General features: G+C 46.6%; 1 protein-coding gene across 1 annotated transcript in view; it reads left to right on the forward strand.

The window, feature by feature from the left end:
• The first annotated feature begins 11,940 nt into the window (after window positions 1–11,940).
• The window catches only part of LOC140355911 (cAMP-responsive element modulator-like), a 4,673-nt gene continuing 4,121 nt past the window's right edge, over window positions 11,941–12,492 (forward strand). Inside the window, exon 1 of the mRNA XM_072440559.1 lies at window positions 11,941–12,175. Coding sequence (XP_072296660.1) covers window positions 12,145–12,175 — 31 coding nt within the window. The 5' untranslated portion in view covers window positions 11,941–12,144. The remainder of the gene's footprint in view (window positions 12,176–12,492) is intronic.

Consider the following 12,492-nt stretch of genomic DNA (forward strand, 5'->3'; position numbering starts at 1 on the left):
ATCCATCACCTCCTCCACCACCTCATCCATCACCTCCTCCACCACCTCCTCCATCACCTCCTCCATCACCTCCATCACCTCATCCATCACCTCCTCCATCACCTCCTCCATCACCTCCTCCATCACCTCCTCCATCACCTCCTCCATCACCTCCATCACCTCCTCCATCACCTCCTCCATCACCTCCTCCATCACCTCCTCCATCACCTCCTCATCACCTCATCCATCACCTCCTCCATCACCTCCTCCATCACCTCCATCACCTCCTCATCACCTCCATCACCTCCTCCATCACCTCCTCCATCACCTCCTCCATCACCTCCTCCATCACCTCCATCACCTCCTCCATCACCTCCTCCATCACCTCCATCACCTCCTCCATCACCTCCATCACCTCCTCCATCACCTCCATCACCTCCTCCATCACCTCCTCCATCACCTCCATCACCTCCTCCATCACCTCCTCCATCTCCTCCATCACCTCCTCCATCACCTCCATCACCTCCTCCATCACCTCCTCCATCACCTCCATCACCTCCTCCATTACCTCCTCCATCACCTCCCCCCATCACCTCCTCCATCACCTCCTCCATCACCTCCATCACCTCCTCCATCACCTCCTCCATCACCTCCTCCCTCACCTCCATCACCTCCATCACCTCATCCATCACCTCCTCCACCACCTCCTCCATCACCTCCTCCATCACCTCCATCACCTCATCCATCACCTCCTCCACCACCTCCTCCATCACCTCCTCCATCACCTCCATCACCTCATCCATCACCTCCTCCACCACCTCATCCATCACCTCATCCATCACCTCCTCCACCACCTCCTCCATCACCTCCTCCATCACCTCCATCACCTCATCCATCACCTCCTCCATCACCTCCTCCATCACCTCCTCCATCACCTCCTCCATCACCTCCATCACCTCCTCCATCACCTCCTCCATCACCTCCTCCATCACCTCCTCCATCACCTCCTCATCACCTCATCCATCACCTCCTCCATCACCTCCTCCATCACCTCCATCACCTCCTCCATCACCTCCATCACCTCCTCCATCACCTCCTCCATCACCTCCTCCATCACCTCCTCCATCACCTCCATCACCTCCTCCATCACCTCCTCCATCACCTCCATCACCTCCTCCATCACCTCCATCACCTCCTCCATCACCTCCATCACCTCCTCCATCACCTCCTCCATCACCTCCATCACCTCCTCCATCACCTCCTCCATCTCCTCCATCACCTCCTCCATCACCTCCATCACCTCCTCCATCACCTCCTCCACCACCTCCTCCATCACCTCCTCCACCACCTCCTCCATCACCTCCTCCATCACCTCCATCACCTCCTCCATCACCTCCTCCATCACCTCCATCACCTCCTCCATCACCTCCATCACCTCCTCCATCACCTCCATCACCTCCTCCATCACCTCCATCACCTCCTCCATCACCTCCTCCACCACCTCCTCCATCACCTCCTCCATCACCTCCGTCACCTCCTCCATCACCTCCTCCATCACCTCCATCACCTCCTCCATCACCTCCTCCATCACCTCCTCCATCACCTCCTCCATCACCTCCATCACCTCCTCCATCACCTCCATCACCTCCTCCATCACCTCCATCACCTCCTCCATCACCTCCTCCATCACCTCCCCCCATCACCTCCTCCATCACCTCCTCCATCACCTCCATCATCTCCTCCATCACCTCCTCCATCACCTCCTCCCTCACCTCCATCACCTCCATCACCTCATCCATCACCTCCTCCACCACCTCCTCCATCACCTCCTCCATCACCTCCATCACCTCATCCATCACCTCCTCCACCACCTCCTCCATCACCTCCTCCACCACCTCCTCCATCACCTCCTCCATCACCTCCTCCACCACCTCCTCCATCACCTCCTCCATCGTCCCCAGAGCCCTGAAGGTAGAAAAGCCTGAGCATTTATCTGGAGCAGAACCACAAACTCTCCTTTATAAAGCTTCTGTGAAAACTGGAACTGGAACCATTTTCTCTATTAAAGCTTTTTATGCCCTTAGGCTTTATTAGTAATAAGTACAAGTTTTATTTGTTTTGCACCTTTCACAGACAGAAGTCACAAAGTTTTTCATAAAAACACAGAATAAAATAGTAAAACACAAAACTTACAGTGATCAATACACATACAAATACTGTCAAATCAATCCCTAAAGCAACTGTAATTATTAACGGTACTCTACTGCACTTTACGGCACTCCACTGCACTTTACGGCACTTTACGGCACTCCACTGCACTTTACGGCACTTTACTGCACTTTACGGCACTTTAGCTGCACTTTACGGCACTCTACTGCACTTTACGGCACTTTAGCTGCACTTTACGGCACTCTACTGCACTTTACGGCATTTTACCTGCACTTTACGGCACTCTACTGCACTTTACGGCACTTTACGGCACTTTACGGCACTCCACTGCACTTTACGGCACTTTACTGCACTTTACGGCACTTTAGCTGCACTTTACGGCACTCTACTGCACTTTACGGCACTTTAGCTGCACTTTACGGCACTCTACTGCACTTTACGGCACTTTAGCTGCACTTTACGGCACTCTACTGCACTTTACGGCACTTTACGGCACTCTACTGCACTCTACTGCACTTTACGGCACTTTAGCTGCACTTTACGGCACTCTACTGCACTTTACGGCAGAGTGAACAGTATAATACGGAAGCTGTTTTACACTAAGTTACTGTAAATGGTAAAGAATTCTGGGAAAATAATGAGCAGAATGAAATACTGTAAATATTGTAGTAAACATCATGTTGTATTGACAGTACTTTGTCGTTACTGTGACTCTAATTATACTTTACAGTTTTTCACAGTTTAACACCCAAAAAGAAACAATTTGGCAAAATTTGCACAACCTTCACTTCATGAACCAATCGCTCGCCCTGAGTTGACACTTCAGACCTCCTCATCTGCATCAGACTCTGACTTTCCTTCTTTATCTGGAAATGTCACAAGACTCAACCCAATGTTGATGTGATATGTTCATGGTGGAAGGTCCCTCTGCTCCAGGCTATGGAGGAGGCCCCTGGAGGAGGCCCCTGGAGGAGGCCCATGGAGGAGGCCCCTGGAGGAGGCCCCTGGAGGAGGCCCCTGGAGGAGGCCCCTGGAGGAGGCCTCTGGAGGAGGCCCCTGGAGGAGGCCCCTGGAGGAGGCCTCTGGAGGAGGCCCCTGGAGGAGGCCCATGGAGGAGGCCCCTGGAGGAGGCCCCTGGAGGAGGTTTGTGGCGACGTCAGTGTGGACGCCTGTCAGGGCTTCATGCGCCACTCAAGGCGATTCTTCCAACGCTGCGTGACAGGGAGCACCCTGCCTGTGATGTCGATGAGGCCCTCTGGCCTGACAGGAACCGGAGGCATGATGGCTCATTTTTTTTGTGAGGGGGGGACGGTTTACTGTCCTGTGTGTTCTGTATGTCCTGTATGTCCTGTGTCCTGTATGTCCTGTGTGTCCTGTGTGTCCTGTATGTCCTGTGTCCTGCGTGTCCTGCGTGTCCTGTGTGTCCTGCGTGTCCTGCATGTCCTGCGTGTCCCGTGTGTCCTGTATGTCCTGTGTCCTGCGTGTCCTTCGTGTCCTGCGTGTCCCGTGTGTCCCGTGTGTCCCGTGTGTCCCGTGTGTCCTGTATGTGCTAAAATGACTGTAAACTTGTTTTGTTTGTATATTTGTGCTGTTTTACAGACATTTTACAAAAGGAGACATGGCACATTTTCCACATTGTTGTTCATATTGTGTGTTCTGTTTCTATTATTGTGTTTTCAGCTTTGCACAGAAGTGTGTGTAAATGTTGGAAGTGTGTAGACAAATGCTGAGTTGTGTGACTCAATGAATGTGTGTGTCATTTGAAAAAATGGCTGTGTGAACCAGATTTGTACCAAAAACATGTTTATGTGCAATTAGGCAAGGGCAAGTTTATTTGTAGAGCACATTTCATACAAAAGGCAATTCAAAGTGCTTCACAGCAGGAAAAATGCATTCAAATCACAAAGAAATTACAGAAACAGAAATACAATAAAATTAACTAAATTAAAAATTATCAATCCAACTGATTTTCTAAACTAATAAAATCACAAACAAAAGAGAAGAGTGCAAAGAAAAAATCCTTTTAGTCATATGCGCAGCTAAACAAAACTGTTTTTAGCTTAGATTTGAACATTGTCAGAGTAGAAGCCTGTCTCACATCTTCAGGAAGACTGTTCCAGATTTTAGCTGCATAAAACTGAAACGCAGATTCCCCATGTTTTGTCCTGACTCTGGGCACCAGCAAGAGGCCGGTCCCTGAGGTCCTCAGAGTCCGAGATGGTTCATATGGCACTAACATATCCAAGATGTACTTTGGTGCTAGGCCATGGAGAGACTTATACACAAGTAGAGCTGCTTTAAAGTCTATTCTCTGAGCCACAGGAGCCAGTGCAGAGACCTGAGAACAGGACTAATGTGATGGTACTTCCTGGTTCTAGTCAGGACCCGAGCAGCAGCGTTCTGGATGTACTGCAGCTGTTTTACAGCTCGTTTGGAGAGACCAGTGAGCGGCCGTTACAGTAGTCTAATCTACTGGAGACAAACGCATGGATAAGTCTCTCTAAATCTGGTTTTGACACTATATTTTGGATTTTGGCAATGTTTTTTAGATGGTAAAAAGCTGCTGATGTTATTGATTTGACGTGGCTATTAAAGTTCAAGTCTGAGTCCATTATTACCCCCAGATTTCTAATTTGGTTTGTAGGTTTTAGAGCGAGACTCTGGAGGTGACCGCTAACACTTTCTCTTTGTTTCTGTGGGCCAAAAACGATTATTTCAGTCTTGTCTGAGTTCAGCTGGAGAAAGTTGTTTTGCTCCACAAACTGATCTGTTGGATGCAGTGACAGAGTGAATCTACTGGTCCATAGTCACCTGTCGACAGTGAAACACAGATCTGAGTGTCGTCTGCATAATTGTGATAGGACACATTTTCACTGCGTATCAACTGACCTAACGGCAGCATGTAGAGGTTGAATAGAAGGGGACCCAGGACTGACCCTTGGGGCACTCCACAGGTCAGGGTCATGTGGTCTGAGACACAGCTACCAATTTCAACAAAGTACTTCCTGTCTTCCAGATAGGACCTTAACCAGTTTAGGGCAGTGCCAGTGATTCCCACCCAGTCCTCTAGTCTCTGTAAGAGGATCCCATGATCGACAGTGTCAAAAGCAGCACTCAGATCTAACAGAATTAAGACTGAGGCTTTGCCCGTGTCAGTGTTCAGGCGGATGTCATTTGTCACCTTGACAAGAGCAGTCTCAGTGCTGTGATGAGGTCTAAAACCTGACTGAAAAACATCAAATGAGTTGTTTATTAAGAGGAAATCTGTGAGCTGTTGGTAAACAACCTTTTCAAGGACTTTGCCCCAAAATGGCAGATTAGAGATGGGCCGGTAATGACTCAGTACTGCGGCATCAAGACTGCTCTTCTTTAGGAGAGGCTTTATGACCGCAGTTTTCAAAGACATTGGGAATGTTCCAGATTGAAGCGACATGTTAACTATGTGAGTGAGTGGTGCTAACAAACTGTTCAGCACAGACTTTAGAAATCTGGTGGGTAACACATCAAGGCAGCATGTAGATGAACTCAGACTGGTGATGATCTCATGGACAGTTTTGTCAGTTACTGGTGCAAAGTGAGTTAGCTCTAAGTGTCTTGGTGGTTTAGGGTAATTTTTTGCATTGTGGGATTTATAGCATTTTTAATGCCCTGAACTTTGTCATTAAAGAATAATGCAAACTCATTACACTTGGATGTGGAAATGAGTTCTAACGGCAGCTGAGCTGGAGGGTTTGTTAATCTGTTTACTGTGGCAAACGGGACACGCGAGTTGTTACTGCAGCTTCCAATTATTTCAGAAAAATATCTTTCCCTAGTTCTACATAAGATTAGGTTGTACATGTTCAGCTTTTCTTTGTAAATCTCTTTTTGAACCTGGAGCTTTGACTTGCGCCATTTCCGTTCGGCCCTGCGGCACTCCCTTTTCTGTGCCCTGACCGAATCATCATTTCTCCACGGCGCCTTCTGCTTATTTTTAACCATTTTAGCCTTTATAGGGGCGATGGTGTCCAGAACATTCAAAACACTAGATGTAACAGAGTTCACAAATCATTTACATTAGAACATGAGACATTTTCAAAGTTTATCATTTCCATAAACAGTGCACCTGTGCCATCACTTATGTGTCTCCTCTGAACAACTGCAGGACCAACCGGAGGTTGGGGAGAAACAGACAGGTCAAAGAAGACACAGAAATGATCAGACAGAGCAACATCGATCACATTAACATTTGAAATATTTACCCCCTTTGTAATTATGATATCTAGAGTGTGTCCTTTGCTGTGGGTGGGGCCTCTCACATGCTGAGTAAGACTGAAGGTTTCAAGGACAGCATCAAGCTCTTTAGCGTTTCTGTCACAAATATTATCAACATGCACATTGAAATCACCTGTAATGACCAAACCATCAAAGTCTGTGCATATGACTGAAACATCTCAGTAAAATCATCAATAAAACTTTGGCAGTGCTGGGGAGGCTTGTATAAAACAATGAAGAGAATGGATGGAGACCGTTTTAGCTCCATTTTAAAGGAGACATACTCAAATGATGAAAACACCCCAAAAGACAACCTGCGGGTAATTATTTCATCTCTAAAGACAGCACAGACTCCACTCCCTTTTTTGTTTTCTCGTGTTTCAGATTCAAACTTAAAGTTGGGTGGAGCAGATTCTATCAGAACTACATTTCCTGTGTTTTTGTCAAGCCATGTTTCAGTTAAAAACATAAAATCAAGATTATAAGAAGAAATACAATTATTAATTAAGAGAGATTTGTTACATAAGGATCTGACATTTAGCACAGCAAGTTTCAGACTAGTTTCAGTGAGACTGGGCTTTATCTTTTCACAGGGAATATGAATCACATTTCTCAGATTGGGCCTGGCTCGCATTTTGTTTTTCCATCTGTGTGATGATGTGACTACAGAAATAGCACTAGGGGGGGCTCTTTTTACATAGGGCCCCGGGTTGGTTTGATTTTTAATGTGACAATAAGTCCCGGCAACGCTGAGACCCAGTGCATCCTAGCTATGGGAGATACCAGGTGAAAGGCGAGGTTGGATGGGTGGTGGGGCTTTTGTAGCCAAGGGGGGTTTGGGACCAGGTGAGAGGCGAGGGGGGATGGGTGGTGGGGCTTTTGTTGGTGTAGTCGGCTTGTGCAGGGAAGAGTTGATACGTATTGACATAGCCCTTGCTATATTGGGCGTGAGTGGAGCCATCTTAATGCCTGATTTGATCAGACTTTCAAAATGGCTGGGAAGGCCCAATTACTGTTGTGACCACATGCAGTGGTATTTATGTATTTATGTATTTATGTATTTATCTATTTTTATCTGTATTATTTCCCCTCCATCCCTTGTTGGGAAATGGGAGGTTTTGTTTATAGGAGATCTTCTACTGAGAGTGTTTTTCAGACTTATTATAAGTGATCTGTTCTTTTCTTCTGTATCTACTGCGTTACAACAATGAAATTTCCCCATGTGGGACAATAAAGGAGGATCTTATCTTATCTTAAATGAAAACACGAGTTCCATTTTGTGAACAGGGAAGACATTTGATGGCAAAGGCGTGTCAGCTTTAGCCTCAAGTGTGTCATGTTTTCACATCTGTGGGTTCGAGGAGTAACAGGAGCAGGAGGAGTAACAGGAGGAGTAACAGGAGGAGTAACAGGAGCAGGAGGAGTAACAGGAGGAGTAACAGGAGGAGTAACAAGAGCAGGAGGAGTAACAGGAGCAGGAGGAGTAACAGGAGGAGTAACAGGAGCAGGAGGAGTATCAGGAGGAGTAACAGGAGCAGGAGGAGTATCAGGAGGAGTAACAGGAGCAGGAGGGGTAACAGGAGGAGGAGGAGTAACAGGAGCAGGAGGAGTATCAGGTGGAGTAACAGGAGCGAGAGGAGTCACAGGAGCAGGAGGAGTATCAGGAGGAGTAACAGGAGCAGAGGGAGTAACAGGAGCAGAGGGAGTAATAGGAGCAGGAGGAGTAACAGGAGCAGGAGGAGTAACAGTAGCAGGAGGAGTATCAGAAGCAGAGGGAGTAACAGGAGCAGAAGGAGTAACAGGAGCAGAGGGAGTAACAGGAGCAGGAGGAATAACAGGAGCAGAGGGAGTAACAGGAGGAGGAGGAGTAACAGGAGCAGGAGGAGTAACAGGAGCAGGAGGAGTAACAGTAGCAGGAGGAGTAACGGGAGCAGAGGGAGTAACAGGAGCAGGAGGAGTAACAGGAGCAGAGGGAGTAACAGGAGCAAGAGGAATAACAGGAGCAGAGGGAGTAACAGGAGGAGGAGGAGTAACAGGAGCAGGAGGAGTAACAGGAGCAGGAGGAGTAACAGGAGCAGGAGGAGTATCAGGAGGAGTAACAGGAGCAGGAGGAGTAACCGGAGCAGCAGGAGTAACAGGAAGAGTAACAGGAGGAGTAACAGGAGCAGGAGGAGTAACAGGAGGAGTAACAGGAGCAGGAGGAGTTACAGGAGCAGGAGGAGTAACAGGAGCAGAGGGAGTAACAGGAGCAGAGGGAGTAACAGGAGCAGAGGGAGTAACAGGAGCAGAGGGAGTAACAGGAGTAGAGGGAGTAACAGGAGCAGAGGGAGTAATAGGAGCGGGAGGAGTAACAGGAGGAGTAACAGGAGGAGGAGGAGTAACAGGAGCAGAGGGAGTGACAGGAGCAGAGGGAGTAATAGGAGCAGGAGGAGTAACAGGAGGAGTAACAGGAGCAGAGGGAGTGACAGGAGCAGAGGGAGTAATAGGAGCAGGAGGAGTAACCGGAGCAGGAGGACTAGGGGGCGCCAGTGTACCTGATCTGGCTCTACATTTGTAGATTTGGAGGAAAGATGTAAAAACACAGAGGTTCAATGCAGCTGCTTCATGAGACAAAATGTCCTCAAACATTGAGACTGATCTGGAGGGACATGAGACTCCGCCTCCTTTTGGACGCTTCCAAAGCCGTCTTGAGAGGACACATTATAGACATGAGACACACACAAGAGGACATAAGACCATCTTTACACACAATGAGACACACAAGACGACATAAGACCATCTTTAAACACAATGAGACACACAAGACGACATAAGACCATCTTTACACACAATGAGACACACACAAGACGACATAAGACCATCTTTACACACAATGAGACACACAAGACGACATAAGACCATCTTTACACACAATGAGACACACACAAGAGGACATAAGACCATCTTTACACACAATGAGACACACACAAGAGGACATAAGACCATCTTTACACACAATGAGACACACAAGACGACATAAGACCATCTTTACACACAATGAGACACACACAAGAGGACATAAGACCATCTTTACACACAATGAGACACACACAAGAGGACATAAGACCATCTTTACACACAATGAGACACACACAAGACGACATAAGACCATCTTTACACACAATGAGACACACACAAGACGACATAAGACCATCTTTACACACAATGAGACACACACAAGAGGACATAAGACCATCTTTACACACAATGAGACACACACAAGAGGACATAAGACCATCTTTACACACAATGAGACACACAAGACGACATAAGACCATCTTTACACACAATGAGACACACACAAGACGACATAAGACCATCTTTACACACAATGAGACACACACAAGAGGACATAAGACCATCTTTACACACAATGAGACACACACAAGAGGACATAAGACCATCTTTACACACAATGAGACACACACAAGAGGACATAAGACCATCTTTACACACAATGAGACACACAAGACGACATAAGACCATCTTTACACACAATGAGACACACACAAGACGACATAAGAGCATCTTTACACACAATGAGACACACACAAGAGGACATAAGACCATCTTTACACACAATGAGACACACACAAGAGGACATAAGACCATCTTTACACACAATGAGACACACACAAGACGACATAAGACCATCTTTACACACAATGAGACACACAAGACGACATAAGACCATCTTTAAACACAATGAGACACACACAAGAGGACATAAGACCATCTTTACACACAATGAGACACACAATGAGACACACAATGAGACACACACAAGAGGACATAAGACCATCTTTACACACAATGAGACACACACAAGAGGACATAAGACCATCTTAACACACAATGAGACACACACAAGAGGACATAAGACCATCTTTACACACAATGAGACACACAAGAGGACATAAGACCATCTTTACACACAATGAGACACACAAGACGACATAAGACCATCTTTACACACAATGAGACACACACAAGAGGACATAAGACCATCTTTACACACAATGAGACACACACAAGAGGACATAAGACCATCTTTACACACAATGAGACACACACAAGACGACATAAGACCATCTTTACACACAATGAGACACACAAGACGACATAAGACCATCTTTACACACAATGAGACACACACAAGACGACATAAGACCATCTTTACACACAATGAGACACACAAGACGACATAAGACCATCTTTACACACAATGAGACACACACAAGACGACATAAGACCATCTTTACACACAATGAGACAAATAGATTCTGTAGCTGGACTTCTTTATTTCAAGTGATAAACACATTTAAAATAGACGATTCACTTAAAATATTGGGGCTCTTTATGATGGTCCAACATTAAGATTTAAAATCAATCATCAGTCACATGACATGGTCACATGACAGATCCACTGACTCTGGACAGAGGAGTTGGACAGGGCTGTGCCTGGTCTCTCCTCATGTTTATTTTGTGTTTGGAACCATTGGCCCAATTTATTAGAGACAATCAAAAACAATTCATGGCGTTACAATCGATAAAATAAAATTAGATAAAATTAGATAAAATAAAATAAAATAAAATTAAATAAAATTAAATAAAATTAACTAAATTGAATTAAATTGTATCTAATTTTATCTTAATTTAAATTACCTGCTGCAGATTATGTCCTAATTTATTTGACCAAACCAGAAATGTCAATACCCTATTAGTCTCTCTCTCTCTCTCTCCCTCCCTCTCTCTCTCTCTCAGTGGCTCATGTCTCTCTGGGACACAGATCCTCTTGTTTGTTTCAGTTGCGTCACTGACGCTAAAAATACACCCCCCCTCACCATGTTTGCATCTAGACCTATAGGACTAAACTAGGACTAAACCAGGACTAAACCAGGTCTAAACCAGGACTAAACCAGGTCTAAACCAGGACTAAACCAGGACTAAACCAGGACTAAACCAGGTCTAAACCAGGTCTAAACCAGGACTAAACCAGGACTAAACCAGGACTAAACCAGGACTAAACCAGGTCTAAACCAGGACTAAACCAGGACTAAACCAGGACTAAACCAGGTCTAAACCAGGACTAAACCAGGTCTAAACCAGGACTAAACCAGGACCAAACCAGGACTAAACCAGGTCTAAACCAGGTCTAAACCAGGTCTAAACCAGGACTAAACCAGAACTGAACCAGGACTAAACCAGGACCAAACCAGGACTAAACCAGGTCTAAACCAGGTCTAAACCAGGTCTAAACCAGGACTAAACCAGAACTGAACCAGGACTAAACCAGGACTAAACCAGGTCTAAACCAGGTCTAAACCAGGTCTAAACCAGGACTAAACCAGGACTAAACCAGGTCTAAACCAGGTCTAAACCAGGTCTAAACCAGGTCTAAACCAGGACTAAACCAGGACTAAACTAGGACGTTAGACTTTGTTAAGCTGACTTCACATTTGTTCTGGAGTGTTTTGTTCTCGGAGCCGGTGACGTCAGCGCGCCCTGACGTCACGCTGACGCGAGCGGCGGCGGTGACGCGCAGAGGACGCACACGGCCGGACGAGAGGCGCGGTCAGGAGCGGAGCGCGTCACAGCGGCGGCAGCGGCAGGAGCGGCAGGAGCGGCAGGAGCGGCAGGAGCGGCAGGAGCGCACCGGGGTTGACCGAGCCGAGGCTGGATTATTGGAGCCAGACGCGGGACATGGCGGTGACCGGAGACGAGACCGAATCCGGTGAGCGACATTTGAGCGTTTAACGTGACGCGACGAGCCCCAGATTCAGCTTTAAAAGTCAGAACTAACACGTCATATTTACTTTGAACGCTCCACTGCGTGACTTTTATTGACTCATTTAACAAGTTAAACTGAGAAAATAACAAGAACGTGTTTTAGAGACAAGTTAAAAGCATCAGGTGGTTTTACTGAGACTCAAAACCAGGACTAAACCAGGACTAAACCAGGACTAAACCAGGTCTAAACCAGGACTAAACCAGGTCTAAACCAGGACTAAACCAGGACTAAACCAGGACTAAACCAGGACTAAACCAGGT

The sequence above is a fragment of the Eucyclogobius newberryi genome, unplaced genomic scaffold (genome assembly GCF_026437365.1).
Source record: "Eucyclogobius newberryi isolate DKJ021-1_F unplaced genomic scaffold, fEucNew1.0.hap1 SCAF_12, whole genome shotgun sequence".
Lineage (NCBI taxonomy): Eukaryota > Metazoa > Chordata > Actinopteri > Gobiiformes > Gobiidae > Eucyclogobius > Eucyclogobius newberryi.